Raw genomic sequence first — 18,015 nt, 5'->3', positions numbered from 1 at the left:
CTGTAGCTTTAAGCCTTTGCAGTGTTGGTCCAATTTCTGCAGTTCTGCTCCTGGTCTTTTCCTCTTGCCATAGTTTGACCTCTTCTTTTAAATTTTTTGTTTCATATTGCTGAAGAAAGATCAATCTTTTTGCTAAGCCAAGCCATTTGCCTCTACTCAGCTGCTCCACAGCAATCATTCGTTTAGGTAAAGCTACTTATTCACATTGAATCAGTGGTATTTTAGCATTTAAAAAGTTACCCCAAAAATGTCATTGGCATTTTTTTAATGTAAGGTGAAGATCCTATAATAATACAGAAGAAAAACCCCAAAATTAGATGATCCGAAGAGCTTTGGTGACAGTGGGAAGGAAAAACTCCCTTTTAACAGGAAGAAACCTCCAGCAGAAGCAGGCTCAGGGAGGGGCGGGGCCATCTGCCGTGACCGGTTGGGGTTGAGGGGAGGAAGTGGCTGGAAGTGACAGTAATGACAATTGCTGAAAACAATTAAGGTGAGACTTTCTAATGCACATTATTACCCTCACAATAGTATTAATATAACATAAATACAAGAATATGATTACCTTTTCTAAACATAAGCAACTGTTTCTGTGTTAATGTCTTTGCCCTCGTTCGGATTTTTTCCCGAGCAAAAGTAATAATCACATCCCCAGATGTTTAGCGAGAGCAAGAGAGAGAGGGAGGGTGAGGGGGAAAAAGGAGAGGCAGCCTGATGATAATCATAGCAGAGACGGAGAGAGCTTCAGAGATGTAAGGAAAGAAAGCAGATAAAGAGATTTTCCACTTGCCGTTGAATCACCTGACCCCATCAGCACTCTTCTGGACCCTCTGCCCTCGACTCCCAGCTTCCTCCAATCCTAATCACGTCTGTTTCTTCTCAGCTCACTTTTCTCCTTCACTTCCTTGCATCCCATCTGCTCCTCAACTTTGAACATCTTGTTTTTCTTTTCCACACCACCCCCACTGACCCTGAACATAAAGTAATTTTGCTGCAGTTCAGGTTATTGTTTTTGCTGGGACCTGCTGGGTGGCAGCCTGAGGATTAGGAGACAGTCGGGCAGAGAGCTGCAAAAAGATGGCACATTAAGCCATGAGGTAAGATATGATATAGTGTTTAGTGCCATTTCATCCCTTTTATGTCTCCCGTATATATTTTTAAGAGGTGGAATGCGGTGAACCTGCGGTGCTTGTGATGGGTAAAGTATTTCTATTTTAGCCACGTATGGCACAGCACAGATATTCAAATATCGCAGTGTGTTTCCGTGTCCCCATGCACTTTGCACCTCATTTCATCTGAGCAGAAGCTGGAGAATTTTGAAGAAAGTTGTTTCTATCTCTCCAGGCAAGCACAGTGTGTGGCAGACAGACATTTTCACAGTTGGGTGGAGACACTCTGATTGGATCCCTCCTCCTTATCTTACTGTAGCAACTGCATTTTCTACTCCTTTCAAGCTCTGTGATTTATTTGACATAAAATGCGAGTCTGACTTTAGTGTGAGGCTGTGCTTTGCTTTGTAGGATGGTGGCAGGCTTACCTATATGTGTTAAAAATAGGGAAATATGAACATATGCAATTTATGTTTCATGTAAATTATCCAAGTAAATGGATAATTAAGCATTTAATGTGGCAGTAAGCAGACCTGCTAGCAGGCCAAAACTATAATAATGTCTGTCCCAATGCAATTGAAACCAAACTTACAAACAATAACAATAATAATAATTATAATAATAATAATGGATTGCATTTATATAGCGCTTTTCTAGACACTCAAAGCGCTTTACAATTCCACGATTTATTTTCTCTCACATTCACACACTGGTGGAGGCAAGCTACAAACCACTGATAATCCTCTAGCTGCCCATAACCCTAACCCAGTGTTTTTATAGAACCAGTCACCTTCCACCTCCATTATGAACACAGTACTGGTACTGGATTGTGAATCGTGTTTTGCCTTCTGAGCCATCCTGATTCAGCAAAATGCTGGAAACATTCCTTTGGGCTATACCGATATGATAGTGTTGCACAGTTTCTGCAGATTTGTTGGCTGCATAATCTCCTGTTCCACCACATCCCAAAGGTGCTCTCTCTGTTGGACTGAGATCTGATGACAGGGTAGGCCAGCTGAGTTGTTCTATAAACCATATAACTTAGTGTGTTATCCTGCTGAAAGCAACCATCAGACAATGGGTACAGTTTGGTCATAATGGGATGGACATGACTAACAACAAGGCTGTGGTGCTTCAACAATGCTCAGTTGGTACTAAGGAGCCTAAATCTCCAAAAGGTGATTCTGTTCATCTGGACGTAGCGTTTTGTGGGAGAAACGTTTCGTCACTCATCCAAGTGACTTCTTCAGTCTCAGCTGACTGCAGGTTTCCCCGATCTTATAAACAGAATCAACGTTTGGAGATTTACTTACCTGAACGATTGAGCATGAATTAAGGAGCCTAAAGTGTGCTAAGAAAATATCCCCCATACCATGAACCACCATCCACCTGTTAATACAAGGATTCATGTTGTTTACACCAAATTCTAACCCTACCATTCAAATTTCACAGCAGAAATCAAGACGCATCAGACCAAGTATGAATTTTCTAATCCTCTGTTGTTCAATATTGGCGAGCCTGTGCAAATTCTGCCTTCAGTTCCCTGTTCTTAGCTGGCAGGAGTGGCACCTGTTGCGGTGATCTGCTTCAGTGTTCAACGTGTTGTGCATTCATAGATGCTTTTCTGCATAACTTGGTTGTAATGAGGGGTTATTCAAGTTGTAGTTGTCTTCCTGTCAGCTCGAAGCAGTCTGGCCATTCTCCCCTGAGATCAACAAGGCATTTCTGCCCAGGCATCTGCAGCTCACTTGATATTTTCTCTTTTTTTAGCCCAATCTCTGTAAACTCCATAAACGACTGTGTAAATCAGCAGTTTCCGAAATACTCGGAGCAGCCAGTCTGGCACCAGCAACCATGCCATGTTCTAATCTAACTTAACTTTCTTTCCCATTCTGATGCTCAGCTTGAACTTCAGACAGTTGACCATGTTTACAAGACAAGTTGCACTGAGTTGCTGCCATGTGATTGGCTAGTTGAATATTTGTGTTAATAAGCAGTTGAACTGGTGTACCTCATAAAGTGGCTGTTGACTGTGACTTGGTTATTTCTAACATGAAAGGTATCACTCAAAGTAACAAGCCCACACAATATTGTGATCATACTCTTTAAACACCATTTTATCAGCTTTCAGCTCATTGTTTTGGTATTACAGCTCACAACTCTGCTGTCCTTGTTGACCCCGACCTCGCCAATTAAACTCCATGTTAGGCACATGCTGTCTAAATGAATAAGACATTTCCATTAGAAGATCAGGGTTATGAGGAGAGTTAATTGCATTCACGGCTCAAGAGTTGGCAGTTCGTCTTGTAATCGGAAGGTTGCCGGTTTGAGCCCTGGCTCAGACAGTCTCGGTCATTGTGTCCTTGGGCAAGACACTTCACCCGTTGCCTACTGGTGGTGGTCAGAGGGCTGGGCAGCCTCGCCTCTGTCAGTGCGCCCCAGGGCGGCTGTGGCTACAATGTAACTTGCCATCACCAGTGTATGAATGGGTGAATGACTGAATGTAGTGTAAAGTGCTTTGGGGTCCTTAGGGACTAGTAAAGCGCTATACAAATACAGGCCATTTACCATTCATGTACAAATGTTCAGCAGCATTTTCTATCTGAATTTGTTTGTAATTGGGGCTGAAAAGAACTTGGCTGAAGGTTTAGTTTAATATACCTACCCATCTAAAACAACATATTTTAACGGATACAAAATCTAAGCAAGAACAAAAGAAAATATGTCCCAAACAGTTCATACAGTCATTCCTGGCACGGATGTTTGTCAAATCATCGTGGTGAGTCTCTCATTTTTAATACTGGATGTAGTGAGCAGAGAGAAAATAGTTCCTATGTGAAACTGCCCTCAGCGAGATTTGCGGCTTTGTGGAGATTTTCAAATGTCATTTTCTTTTTTTCTTTTTGTTGCTTTGAGCATCACAACCTAAGTACCATCTGGTTCCGTTACATTTACGACAATGCTGACATTTCTCTGGGCGATATATATTTAAAACTGAGGAACTGACACCAAAACAATCTGGATGGATAAATATCATTATATACCAGAGGAATTGTGTGTGAACCTGATTTTTTGTGGACTCTTGCTTTAAAGGCTTCGCTTTCCCCATAAAAAGTTGTCTATGGTTGCCGTGGCACCATGAGTACACCCAAAATGTAAACAAGTAGGGGACCAGACTGCGGTCCAGCCTTAATACAAAGGAAATGTGAAGAGAGAAAATGGGGATTCAGGGTAATGTGATGCAGAGATTCATTATAAATTTATTCTTTTTACAAGTTTCAATTTCCTCCTTTAATCGGGCTGTGGCAAGGACTGATGGATTTAAATCTAAGCGGGTTTTCAAATACAGAATTGATCAGACTGAGTCCTGCCATAATACAAAGGAGACATCTAATGAAACTGACTAAAAAATACAGCAGAAAGATGCGAGGCTGATTTAAAATTCAACTGCGTCCTGCCTCCATCTGGTTGGTTTGGTACTTTTTTGAACACAAGATCACAGCGCTGAGATGTCCAAATCACTCCAACAGTGCATAACATTCGAGTTTAAAATTCTGACCTTTGATTTAGTGCCCTCACTGCAGCAGCAGATGAATTTGTAAGCACGACTGGATGTGAGTTGCATACAAATTTGAGAGTTATGTCAAAAATTTTTTTCTTTGGTATAAAACACAAGATAAATGCCAATCGTGTACTTTTTAAAAGGTGTTTTTTTTTGTCCCAGATTGATGTGTTGGTTAGTTAGTGGTGTTTTATGACTGATTGGAGAGGGCGTGATTAAATTCTTTTTAAAATGAAAAAGTAATATGGCACCCAGGACTGAGCTCTGTGTCACGTCAGCTCTTCTACGACACCATGAATGAGATGTGAATGAAGAGAACTGATGACAGCTTATTACTTTTGATTCTGAATTGGGATTGTCATTATTGTATTTTTTCCAATTATTACTCCCCTAAAGACGAAATGAGATCACTCATCCTGTAATTTGCTTCATGAGTCATCTCTGAATCGCTTCTCCTTCCGCATATCTCCCTTCTTCCTTCCTTCTTCCCCTAATTTTGTCCTCTTTGCATGTCCCGCTGCACTACCTTCCCCCGTCATCTGCTCTCCCATGACAATCCACATAATATTGCATAAAACAGAGCTCATGACAGTGAGTGGATAAAAAAGTAAAGTGCCTTTACTCAGGGGACGCTTTTCTCAGTAAACAGGCAGGGTTACATAAAGTCTACAAAGCCTCCAGATGGACAAGGCTGAGGTCTTTCGACCAGGAGATGCTTCCAGTATAATTTGTACATACATACACACCTGTATGTGTGTTTAGGGTTACTTTCATTTACTAATTAAAGGATCCTGCCATATCTGTAGTGAAAAATGCTAGCTGGCTGATATTTCATATTTCATATCAATGCAATACACTGCATAAGCAGATATTTATGTTAGGTGTAAAATTAGACCAACAGGGTTATGGCTGCATACAAATCAGTAGTCACATCCCTGTAGTGTTGGCTATAGATATCCTTGGCCAAGAGTCAGGAGCAGGTGGCATCTCAAGAGGCAGCAAACAGAGCTGGTCTTCACTGGACTGGAATGTGCAGAGATGGCATCATATCTTGGAATAATGTGCAGAACAGTCATCACAGTGCCAAAACTGTCCTGCCACATCCTTAAAAGGCAGCTTAAGCTGACTTCATTGTCCTTTGATAATGACATATCGATGATTTTCTGTCACTGCCAACTTGTTTAACAGTTATTTGCATATTGCGATACACAGAAACTGATGTTGCAGTGTACCGAAGCCAAATTCAGCTGTTAAACGAATGATTTACTCGGCCACAAAGTGTGACCGCAGAGGACATCACGACATGCAATTATAAATCTACAGGATTATCAGACTGGTAACACTTCAAAGAGCCTGTTAGATGTCACAAAGTAGAAGACTGTAGTTCCTATTTATCACTTAGGTTATCAAGGTAGTGCTTGTTATAACAGGTTTTGACATATAAAGCCACCAGTTGTTTCTCCTAGAGCCTGTGTCTTGGGCGCTATACACTTTTTGAAAAGCCAGTACTGTTTACCAGTGTGTAAGGATGTCCACAGGTAGCGCCGTGGCAAAGCCCTGGAACAACTTGTGCCTTGATTATCCTCTTTAAATACAAAAACAGTTGGAGACATGATGACCAGGTAGTTATTCCTGTATACTTTTTTGAAGTCTGCCACCTGGGGCTCATATGAAGTCACTGCATTGTAATATAGTCAATGTCCAATGACAATGATGTTTTCGACTCCAATTTGCCATTAAATGTGATTTTATCCTGACCACTACATCATTCTACATCAATCTGGTGAGAGAGGACTTATGCACTTCTTATTTGATAGTATTCGGCAATGATGCTGTATAATGAATACTTTATGTTTAAATAAACTGAAAGCTAAAATTGAATCTACAACATCCAGCTCACAAAGTAACACAAAGTATCTCAGTATCTCAAACATCTCAGAAGTTTGAATGGACTGGTACTTATATAATGCTTTTCAGCTCACAGGACACCTAGTATTTGGTGGCTGTCAACATCATACACAGCCTAAAACATGGATGTAGTGAACAAAAAAAGTGCATTAGTTCCTTGAACCTGCATTCCATCTGAAGACCACCAGATGGCGATAGCTCTGGTTGCAAAACGACTTCCTGTCCTATAAAAGTCTATGGGAAAACGTATTTTGGTTGTTAGCGCTGAGTTTAAGGGCTCAATTGCTTATTTCTGATCTTACTGAATAAAAAATTAAGTCTATTCTGAAACACTGATTGACCAAGATTTACAAAATAGAGGATTATCTGTAGGATCTGCAGCAGGGGTGTCAAACTCCCTCAGCTGTGGCCAAATACACTTTTAATTTAAGTGGGCCTCCAGTGACACTCCCTTTTCTATTAGTATAAAGAAGTTTAGCAGCACACTTAATCCCTGAGATATGTTTATTATTAGAAATATAAAGTGTAAAATGATGGACTGGCCTGTAATTATAAAACAGAAAGTTTGCCCTGTTAAAAAAACATCAGAGACTCACACTCATGCTGAAGATCAGCCCGTGTTAACTTTACAGGAGATTTTATACACATCTGCCTCAAAGAGAAAAAGAAGAAACAGCACTTGATGGTGCCCCCGAAATAATCTTGTCTCTCACTTTACATGATCAGGTTTTATTATCATCAGGCCCTGCTTCTCCTCTGTAGCGAGTCAGCAAGGACGAGCTTGCTATTATGTTTTGTCCTTATTGTATACATCATTGTTGTGTTAATCGCACACTGTCTGCTGCATGCCCACAGGCACAGCTGACCTCCGTCTGCTCTGACCACAGAGGATTGTATCATGGCCACTGATTCTCACACAAACACATAAATGTAGTGAGGTGCTTACTATATGTCCCACGCATCTTTTCCCAGGAGCAGCAAGGTTTAAGAGATACGCACACATGCACATGTGTAAGTACAGCTGCTGATGTCTGCGCTTAGTGGCAGCTCTGAAGTTGGCACACATCTGTTCATGCATTGATCCAGCGGCTCTGTGCGGATGCTCTGCGAGTGCAAAAGTAGTGTGTGGGTCTGTGTGTGTGTGTCTTTACTGTAAAGCTCACATCTTGTGATCTTACTGTTGAGGTTTTGTGAGGGGGGGTCTCAACATTGTCCGCTGCTATTCCGCATGACACTCATGTGCATGCCATGTGTGTGTGGGTGTCCGTGCATTTGTGTGTGTGTGTGAGAATGGAGTTTATCCCTGGCCCAGATGCCCCGGCTAAATCCATCACCAGCGGTGCTGCACAGCAGCACTAAGCTGGAACATTTGGCACCAAGCTAGGAATGAGGAAAAAAACACAGGAACACACAAAGATATACACATATGCAAACACACATACACACACACAGAAAATTGAGTTTGGGGATTTTTTTCTAAAGAGATTCAGAGGAAGTAGATTTTTTTAGAGGAGGACTTGGACTCAGGGAGCGAGATAGGAGCTCTTTTTTTTCTAAGCCTGTTGGTGGTGGAGGTGGTGGTGGTGGTGGGGCTGGGAGAACCATTCCGCTCACTCCACCCGATCTTTCCTTCATCTGTCCAGCTGACAGGATGGAGCCGTGTGATGATGACGACGAACTGGGAATGTTAGCAGCTTTCCAGTAAGTTCTGGTGCCCCTAGACGCCGCTTGTACCGTACATGCTTTTGTTGTTCTTTGATTTGAAGTAATCCCTTTTCAGCCTCTGGCGTGTTAAAGCTCTTCAGTGAAGGCTTTGTTGATGAAGCTCCGGGGGAGGTTTTCATAGAGATTGTGGCTGGTAGTGAAGCCAGTTATGGGCCTCTGGCTCAGGGCCACTGACTTTTAATGAATACTCCTGCAATTTTTCAAGACCCATTTTCAATCTTTGAGCTTTTGATGGCATCTCATCGCTATGTGCTTTTATCTGAAGCATATGAGCATTAAGTGCACTGCGAATAAAGTTTATATTTGTTTTGCATGCCAAAGTCACCTCTGTGTTGATCCTGCTTATGCAGAGGTGACTATTATCTGTACATCTAATCCAGTGAAATGTTTTAAAGAAGAAACGTCGATCAAAGCAGGGATCAAATTCAGGCTATAGCTGTTATAATTATGAGGCATCAAAAATCTGCCTACACGACTTTAGCTTAAATATGTGCTTGACATAGATGCATATTGTTTTAAAGTTTGCTTGTGCCATTTTGCATCCCTAGCCAAACAATCTCAAAGTTTATTTTGATTTCTCTTATGAATGAGAGTTTATACATGTTTTTAGCTTTCTTCATCATCTGCTCACTAGCAAGGAGCTGGATGCAATACTGGACCGTCCCACAGCAGGCTTTAGAACAACCATATTGTAATCTCGCTCGCTGAATTAACGGCACGTGAATCTTAAGTTACATAAGGCTGAGGTGGCTCCAAGCACCCGAGACCTTGTAATTACTGAACACACTTAGAGATTACATCATGGATTGAAGGGTTTAGCTAGATGGTTGCTGGGAAGTGTGCGTGCGTGTGTGCATGTATTTGTGGGTTGTGGTCACTTAAAATGTGGTTTTGCACATAAATTTTGAACACAAGTTGCTTGCCTTGAATATGCATTTATGGTATGGTCATGCAGACTGTATGAATACTGTACACTAGTTCAGGAGTTTTATGTAGTTACTGTAGAGAGTAAAAAAAGCTCAGGAGGAGGTTGTTTTAATGTTGTCTATTCAATAGCCTGGTGAAGTTTTTACTTGGACTGATAACAAATTTGCTTCTGATCCTTCCATGAATATGTAATACAATGTGACATTCACCTGCTAGATTTGTACACCTCAAGGTACTTTTGTTGTCAAGGTTCACATTAAAATATTATCTGGTAGGTCAGCTAGTATGAAAAAATTGCTAATTTTGTCAGTTGTAACGCTGAATACTAGGTGCATGGGAATTAATTAGCAATCGAGCAGAGTCAAAATGGTGAAAATAAATAGTATGAACAAGCTTAAGTAACGACTGGTCAAACAAATCTTAATCTATTGGCTAAAGGGTTAAATTAGTTAAAAGTAAGGCTCTGTGGTTAAAAGAAGTCAAATGTACTGGGTAAATTGTTTAACTTATTAGCTAAGGCTAGCAATCAAATGGTTAAAACTGTTAGGCTACAAGGGTAAATTATCTAAAAGCTAAAAAAAAAGAGGTCAAAATGTAACTAAAAGCTGTAACTTTCTGTAACTAAATAAATTTAGGTCAAAGTAATGCTAAATGGTTAAAATTTTTAGCAGCTATTATGAAATGGACAACAATAATGGGTAAATGTTTGAAACTGTTAGTTAAAGTTAAATAGCTAAATAGCTAAACGTGGGGCTAGCATGGTTAAAATCGACCACACTGATAGATTGGCTGAAAATGTAATCATTAAAAGATTAATATTAATAAAAGCTTAACTGAAGTAGATGAAAATTAGGGTTTAATGGCTGATTTAAAAAAAACTTAATTATGTTAATAATTTAGAAGTATTATTTTATGAAAAGTAAAGGGTATATAGCCAAAATAGTTCAAATTAGTGTATAAATAGTTGAAATTTTTACTAGCAATGGCTAACTAGGTTAGTTAATAGTGAAATAAAAATAATAGTGAAGTTAGTATGAAGCTAGTAAGAAACCGGTGACCTATGGTAGACACAGTTATTGCTATATTAAACCTAATATATGGCAAGTTGTGTTAAATAATATCCAGGTAATTAAAATGAACACATTTGAATTTGAGCCAAATCAATTTGAGTGATATTTTTTGATTTCATAACACTGTTATTTATTTATTTATCTTTAAGCTACAACAGCTGTGAGAAAAGCTAAAAGAAGAAAAGATGTGAGTTTGCAGGGTCTGTGTAATTTTTTTTCCTACATAAAGATAAACCCATGCAGCTGCTGGTCAGCAGTGGACTGTAGGATTGAGGAAGCACCAGATCGCAGCATCATTGTTGAAGGATTACAGCAACAAGGTGATAGGTCATTGGCTTGGAAACATGTGGCCCAGAAAGCAGACAAATGAAATTTGATTCAGACTTGGCTCTGCTGTGTCAGGCAGACAGACATGCATGAACTGATTTTCTTTCAATCTCTCCACCTGCTGTTCGTGGTTTTCTGACCACCGATATTGCAAATATTTTAATGTTGACTCAGCAGCTGCAGAAAGAGTCAGACAAGTAAAGCCAAGGGAATCTGCTGTGCTTTTTCTCCACTACCCCCTTACTGCAGTATAAAGGGTTTTCCTCGGATGTCGGGCTAGGTTCTACAGGCCCAGTTCCAAACCTAAAATCAGTTAAGGTGTGTGTGAAATTATTGTGGTGCAAAAGGGCAGACACCTAAAAGTGATCGCGGCCTGCCAAAAACAGATTATCACCTAGTTTATAGCCATCTACAGCTGCTTTTATCTAGATTAAAAACGCAAATACAGAAACTTTATGTTCATCCATGTGGCAAGCTCTAAAATATAATGCCTTTTTTAAAAATTATTTTTTGAATATAAATTTGGAGGTTAAAACTGTGGTTTCATATGTGTGCTTTCTTAGCATCCCTTTTTTTTCTCTGCTTTCCAGAACATTCCAGAGGCTCTCTCTTTTCTTGTCTCTTCATCTTCCATGTAATATTTATACTGTTGATTTTTCTGCCCACCCTTTTCTACTCAATACTCTCTTTCTCCCTCTGTATTCACTACCGATCCCTTTCTCTGAAAGTCGCACTTTTTCTTTTCTGCCAAAGTAATAAAAATACATCTGGATGAAAAACGTTGTATTGCAACCACAAAGCAGAGCTATTGCCATAATAAACAGCCACCATGACATCAACGATTTTAAAGCGTCAGGTTGGCACTTTGAGTGCCGCCATATTGTTTTTTTTCCCTTTTGTTTGTTTTGTAGCTCGAAATTAGCTTACATGAAATGCAGAGTGGAGTGCTAATTCATTAGCCAGTGTTATCAAGCTTGGCTAGCAAGATACATTCAAACTGTACGGCGCAATGCTAAATTGCCTAGTAGTAGCAGTAAATGGCCTAATCATTTAATAAAATATCAGAATTATACTGATCAAAAATTAAGCACAAAGGTCTAGGATGTGCTGTATAGAAAAGCAAGCCATAATATTACGCAGATAAGCCCCTTAAAATGCTCCAAATGGAACAGGCTGCACATACAGAGTGAACTGACCCAAATTATTGTGTTGGGACAGCTACCAACCAACAGTGGATGAACGTTGATAAGTTATAAAGAACTAAGAGTTATTGTGAAGGGTGAAACTTTATATAGAGGCCAAAACGGTATTTTATACCAGGATATAAATATGCTTTTAAATGGTGTAAAGCTGGGACTCTATGGAGATTGATTCCCTTTTGTCACCTTGTGGTCATTAGTGGAACTGCAGTTTTTTTTGCCTCTTCTGCATTGGCCTAATTTTTCATCACCAGAGGTTGACCATTGCTTATTAGGTTGCAATTATTTTATGTTATACTTTACAAAAGACCACCTCCTTGGTATAATTAATGGCATGTCTTTGCGGCACATTTGCTATTAATATTTCAGCAGAGGTTCTAATATATTAAACCAAGGCTGTAATCGGTGCCTTTGCACCCTGATAGAACTGGGCCTGACACTGTGCATTTGGAAGGGAAATCTTAAACCCGATATAACAGGTAATTAGATAACAGTTTCCCTTTCCTTTGCTGCTGTTAGTTCATATGCAAAAGCAAGAGAGTGCATATTTAGTGGAATACTCCCAAACAAATTACATTTAAGACTGCAGCTTTAACCTGTAATTCTATAAAGGCGCATAACTAGGATATAAGCATTGGAAATGAGAGGCATTGTTCATTTCTTGACTGTGATTATTCATCTGAGGTTGAAAGTGCACCTACGTTTCCTGAAAATCCCTTGGGTGATCTCTTTTTTCCATTTGTTCTGCAATTTCAATCTCATTGGACTTGTACATAACAAGGAAATTAGATCCTGAGGTATTACAAACTTTCTATAATAAGATTTGAATGTGATGAAATTCAGTGGTTTCCTGTCGACACCATAGTTTTTCCATCTGAGTGAAACAAGACGCTTCAGCTGTTTTGCTGAAAGCCAAATCAAATTCTCCCATTCTCAAACACAGGAAGAAAAGTTGCGAGCTGTTCTTCCCCTGGTTTTAAAACATGGCCGCTCGGCCTGCGTCTCCCGCCGCACTGCAGGGTGTTTGTGCTCGAATAGGTTGGGTCAGGCAGGACGGGCCTCGAGGCCAAATCGGTCATAGGCCGATTAGTTTGCTGGCAGGTGCTCAATGTCTAGTCCTCTTCCAACTCTTCTTCCGCCTGTCAGATGGAAAATTCATGTAAATTTCTGTTGGCTGGAAAAAGGAAACGGAGCTATGGTTTTGGAAGGCATCGTGAAACACACAGTCGAAGCCCAGCTTCTATTATTCCAAACCCTCAGCATGTGTGGAATAAAACATACACACAAAAGTGAGTTTCATGTATTGCAGTTCCTGAAATGCACACTGCGTGGCTGCAAATCAGGCCACCAGCAGAAACTGGGTGTCAGTTTCTAGCTTTCATCTTATAGGTAATATCTTGGAAAGTACCTGCTGCCAAATTTTGCATCCTAAATTGGCTGAACTTGTGATGGATATTCTAATGTAAGTATGTATTAAGAAGATCATTTAATGTTTAACCATAGTTAATATGCAAATTCTGAGGTTATTTATTGGTCTTGGTTTTGCTCCAGAGAAGCAAAGAAATGCGATATTACTGAGAACAGCATTTGTAATATAAACCTGGATGTGTGGTGTCGGACCAGCCGTGCGCTAACTGGGTATTTGTGCCGTAAATCCGTCGTCTGTTTCCAAACAGTGAGATATCATTCCCAAATATCAAATGAGTTAATGTATAAAGCCACAAATCCCTTAATGACTTAATGCAGACATGGCAGCGACTCAACCAGTTAAGAAACATTTATATTCGTCACAGGATTTCTGTCTCTACATGTGGAGGAACAGTTAGAACCCATATGCCACCCACAGTTGCATATGCTTTGAGCTGCGCCTGTTAAACGAAGTTTTATCAGATGGATGAGATTTGGATCATCAGGTTTTTTAAATTCCTCTTAATAGCTGTTTATTAGATTACACTCTCTGATGCTTGATGCCCAAATAGTTGGGGGGAAAAAAACCCCAACTTGTTTTTCTGAAGTGAAGTTGCACTTTAAATTGGATTGCAGGCTGAAGTTTCAATTAGTTTTTATTAGCATGTCCCTGAACCAGCAGCAACCAGCAGCAATAGCTTTTAAAGCTGATGTAGGCAACATGCGTTTTGCTGCCACTGGACAAAAGATGAATAATAACCTTTTATGATGCTGTAATTCAAGCAGTCTGAAAGGGAACCCAACTCCCACACATGTGTACACACTTAAAAAAACAAAAAAAAAACTAATTACTTAAATGATTAAGTAAAGGACTTTCAACTGGGAAAACTGTGTTATAACCCTGCATGAAAGCAAAAGTCAGCATCTACTCATTTTTAGCGCACATAAACTTCCTGGGTAAGTCTATCGGCTCTCTATTTTCTTTTGCTTTTGCATTGTCTGCCTAATAAACATTTAAGGTGTCTGACAGCCATGTCAAAAAGAAAGACCTACACAGAGTCATGTTATCGCCTGCTATGTCTTCACTTAACAGTCACTGCAGTGTGCAGTATTAAAACTAATCACAGCCTGTGATTAAGTCGCCTGTAGAACCACCTTTAGCAGCAACAGCTTAAAGTAACTGTTTTCTGACAGACTCTCACATAGTTGTGGCCGAATCCAGTTCTTCTTTAAAACTGTGCTTCAGTTTCAGTTCTGCTTCAGAGGTCTGTCCTTTGGATCTGGATTTTTTTTTTCTTTCTCTATTGTGGATTTGTTGCTCTGTTTGGGATCCTTGCCCTGCTGCACGACCTAATTTTGGCCAAGTTTTAAGGCCCCACTACAGCCACTGCATTGGTTGTAGCTTGTGCTGCTGTAATGTCATTGCCACTTCTATTTATGTATTCTCCCGAACTCTAGGTGTCGCCACTCAGAAAAAACCACCACATCAGGACTGTGGAAAATTTCACACTCACGTCTTCACCTAGTTAGGCGGCAACAGCAGAATGCTTAGAGTTACAAAAATTGAGAAATTACACCAGTGTCATTACACGGCACCATGCGACATGGTAAATGGTAAATATAAAAGCACCATTAGCTGTCAGGCAGAAGGCCTCACATTTGACTCTAGAATACAAAGCATGGTATACAGAGGAGTTCATAGTTGACCGAACGAGTGCACGGCACCCTGGTGTGTGGCTGCAAAACAAGCCCAAATCATTACCCCTCCACCACCGTGCTTCACAGTTAGCAAGAGGTGTTTGGTTTTTCTCAAAAAGGTGGTTTGCATTATAGCCGGACATCTGAACTTTGGTCTCTTCTGTGCAAAAGCGATTGTTCCAGAAGTCCTGTAGTTTGTTCAGATGCAACTTTGCAAACCTGAGATGTTTTTCTGCCAAAACTGCATATTTCTGTGTGTTAGAGACTGCTATTTATTTTTAAACAGCATGAAGACTAGTAAGCGAGTAGTCTCTGAAAGAGAATTTTTAATTTCTTGGCTACGATGATGTTTAATTAATCTTTATTTTTAGTTCCGTCATGTGTGCTGTCACAACGTAGCTCTCCACATTAACACTCCTAATTTGTTTGAACATGCAAAATTGCTTTAAAAATTGCTGTATTTTTCTTTTTGCAATGTGCCCTCTCGACTTCTGTTCCAGGAAAAGCTGTTATTTATTATGTCCTCTTCTGCCCAAAACTTTACAGTGACACTTTTTTTCCCCGTCTCTTCACTGGGAGCATTGCCCAGTTATGTTTAGCAATACTGGGATTATTGCCCATGTCAAAAAAAGAAAGAAAACACACATAAAAAACCCCTTGAGTCCTTTTCTCATCATCAATTATTGGTCCTTGGCCTGGAAAGCACACTTTTAGTCCCTACATTCACCAAGCAGTAGTTCTTAACTAATAAATGAGTCGTCCCCAGTTGAAAATGACTGAAATCAATGATTTAGTTTCCTTTTAACTGAACTGCTTTGCTTTGTTTTGTGTTGTCATGAACTTTTATTTCCTGTCACAATTTTCTATGGTGTTACTATATATAGCTGATTAAAAAATATAGTGTTCTAACGATCTCCCTAAAAATACAAACCTGTATACAGCGTGTGTGTGTGTGTGACTGTGTTTGGCTTTCAGACAATTAGCTTTGCTGGCTGCCTCAAGAGATGTTGCTCCAAAAAAACAAACAAAAACAGTACATCGCTCGTCAGCATTCATAATCAGTCAGTGTGTGTGTAATTAAATGTCAGGGTAGGCTTGGAGAATAGCTAATAGCATTTAATCAATTTTTTCAGTCTACTTAACTATGGGTGTCCATTTATGTGCGTGCACACCAGGCATTATGGGAATATGTGCATGGTATCGATGTACCCTCCAGAGGAAGATGGGGTTTTTTTCTATGGGGTTTGCAGCCGATGCAGGCCTATGTGGAAGCGACCCCTTCTAAAAGCTCAGTCACAGTCGGCAGCTTGCTAATATGCTGAGAGGTGACAAATGGCTTCTGCTGTTCCCAGTTTTCCTTATCTCCTAAATGTCTATGACAAGCCCAATTATCGAAGAGGGATGTTTAGTAAGCTGACAGCAGGAGTTGTGGGGAAAGAGGGGGAAGATGGAGAGGTAGAAGGAAGAAAGCATACTTGAGCCAAATGTTTTATTTGTCTAAGCCCACATGGAGCAATCAGTGCTCCCTATGTAATGCGCCAGAAAGGTTCTATTGGCTTCCAGGTACGTAAGATGTGCCAGGTGGAAGAAAAACTCTGCCTCTTTGGGAAAATGTTGGACTCAAACTTTAATATACAGCACAGAGTCCTCACATGCCTAAGAAATAAATCTACAGCAGGTGTTAATGGTAGGTATGTTTCTTTCTGTAGATGTTTTATTTTTAATGTCATTAATAGTTTGTCAGTGTGCAATTTAGCTTATCTTTAGTTTAAATTGTCCATCTTTGTTGGGAAGTACTGGCACTTAAGGCTGACAAGCTCATTAATCATGTCGTCTGGTTTAAACACTTCATCCAGTTTAGAAAACCTCGTCAGCTAATCTGCTGATTTAGCCTTTGGATCAACAGTCAGTAATGCACATAGTGAAAGCGTCCAATGAGATTTCATCCAATGTCATCCTTATTTTGCAATCAATTTCTTGTTCTTTGATTACTTTGCATGTTTATATTAATATATTTTTGGATATAAATTAATTGGCAAGTCATTGCAAATAAGTTGTGAGGAAAGGCTTAATTCTCATCGCAGGTCCCAGATAAGTAAAGATACAATTGCAGTACTAGAGCATGACCAATTTATCAGCTGATAGCTGAAATTTGCTGATGTATTGCTGCACGCACTTATAATGACTGATACTTGAAAAATTGAAAAGAGGAAACAGGAGAAACACCCTTTTTTCTGTTGATGTTGCATAGTTTGTCCACCAGAGGGTGCTCTGCAAACTTCACTGTCGGTAATTCACGTGTTTGGAACGTTATGAGTGCAACAACCAGATAATCCGAGCAGAGTCAGGTAGAGCATACACCGGTAAATTAGATCTACATCATAAATTACGCCCTAACCAGAAACTCTGATCCTTACGCTGTAACCTTCCAAGTCATTCAGTCATATCAGGCTGCATCGACCTATATGTAATGCCATTTCATGTCAGGTTACGTGGAAGGTTACTGCATTAGGTTAACAGGGGTTCCTGGTTTGGTTGTAATTTACGATATGGATTTCTCACTGAAGTAGAAATGGAGCATCAGCCATGACTTGTTATGGCAAAAAGCAAGATTATTTTTAAACAGTATATAGTATCATATAATACTGCAACATCAGCTGATGCTGATCAGGTGATCTCATTGGTACTGAGATCCCCCGATCGACCAGGCATGTGCCTGAAATAATGCTATGCTTGATTATTTTATCATTTATCATTCATTCTACACCATAATAAATGTGTCATTTTTTTTAAACTGGATAAAACCAGATGTTTCTGGTACCAGATGTAATTTGTGACTTTAATGATTTACAAACCAAACTGTTTATTGATTACCCAAGAAAATAATTGACAGATTAATCTGTAAAGAACCAATAGCAGCAACCGGCACTTACTTCATATAAATGTAGATCAAACTGCTGACTCGAACCCGTTGGCGCTCTCCAGCTGGAAACTAAGGCTGGTCTATCTAGCAAGATCTAATGAAACTTCCAACTCCACAAGGACTGAATCCACATACTGTGGCTGAAACAAATTTATTTTTGATG

The 18,015-nt window shown here is 39.8% G+C and overlaps 1 protein-coding gene across 2 annotated transcripts in view; it reads left to right on the top strand.

Moving 5' to 3' along the window:
• The window catches only part of LOC102313329 (FERM and PDZ domain-containing protein 4), a 110,227-nt gene that overhangs the window by 8,055 nt on the left and 84,157 nt on the right, over positions 1–18,015 (top strand). The window contains exon 1 of one of the 2 annotated variants that reach the window (XM_005919969.3): positions 4,150–8,277. The exons of the other annotated variant lie outside the window; for it this stretch is intronic. Coding sequence (XP_005920031.1) covers positions 8,228–8,277 — 50 coding nt within the window. The 5' untranslated portion in view covers positions 4,150–8,227. Of the gene's footprint in view, positions 1–4,149; positions 8,278–18,015 lie in introns of those variants that run through there. 2 annotated transcript variants of the gene reach the window in all.

This window comes from Haplochromis burtoni, unplaced genomic scaffold (assembly GCF_018398535.1).
Source record: "Haplochromis burtoni strain Fernald_Lab_line unplaced genomic scaffold, NCSU_Asbu1 Contig_40, whole genome shotgun sequence".
Lineage (NCBI taxonomy): Eukaryota > Metazoa > Chordata > Actinopteri > Cichliformes > Cichlidae > Haplochromis > Haplochromis burtoni.
This window is presented reverse-complemented; position numbering and strand designations above follow the sequence as displayed.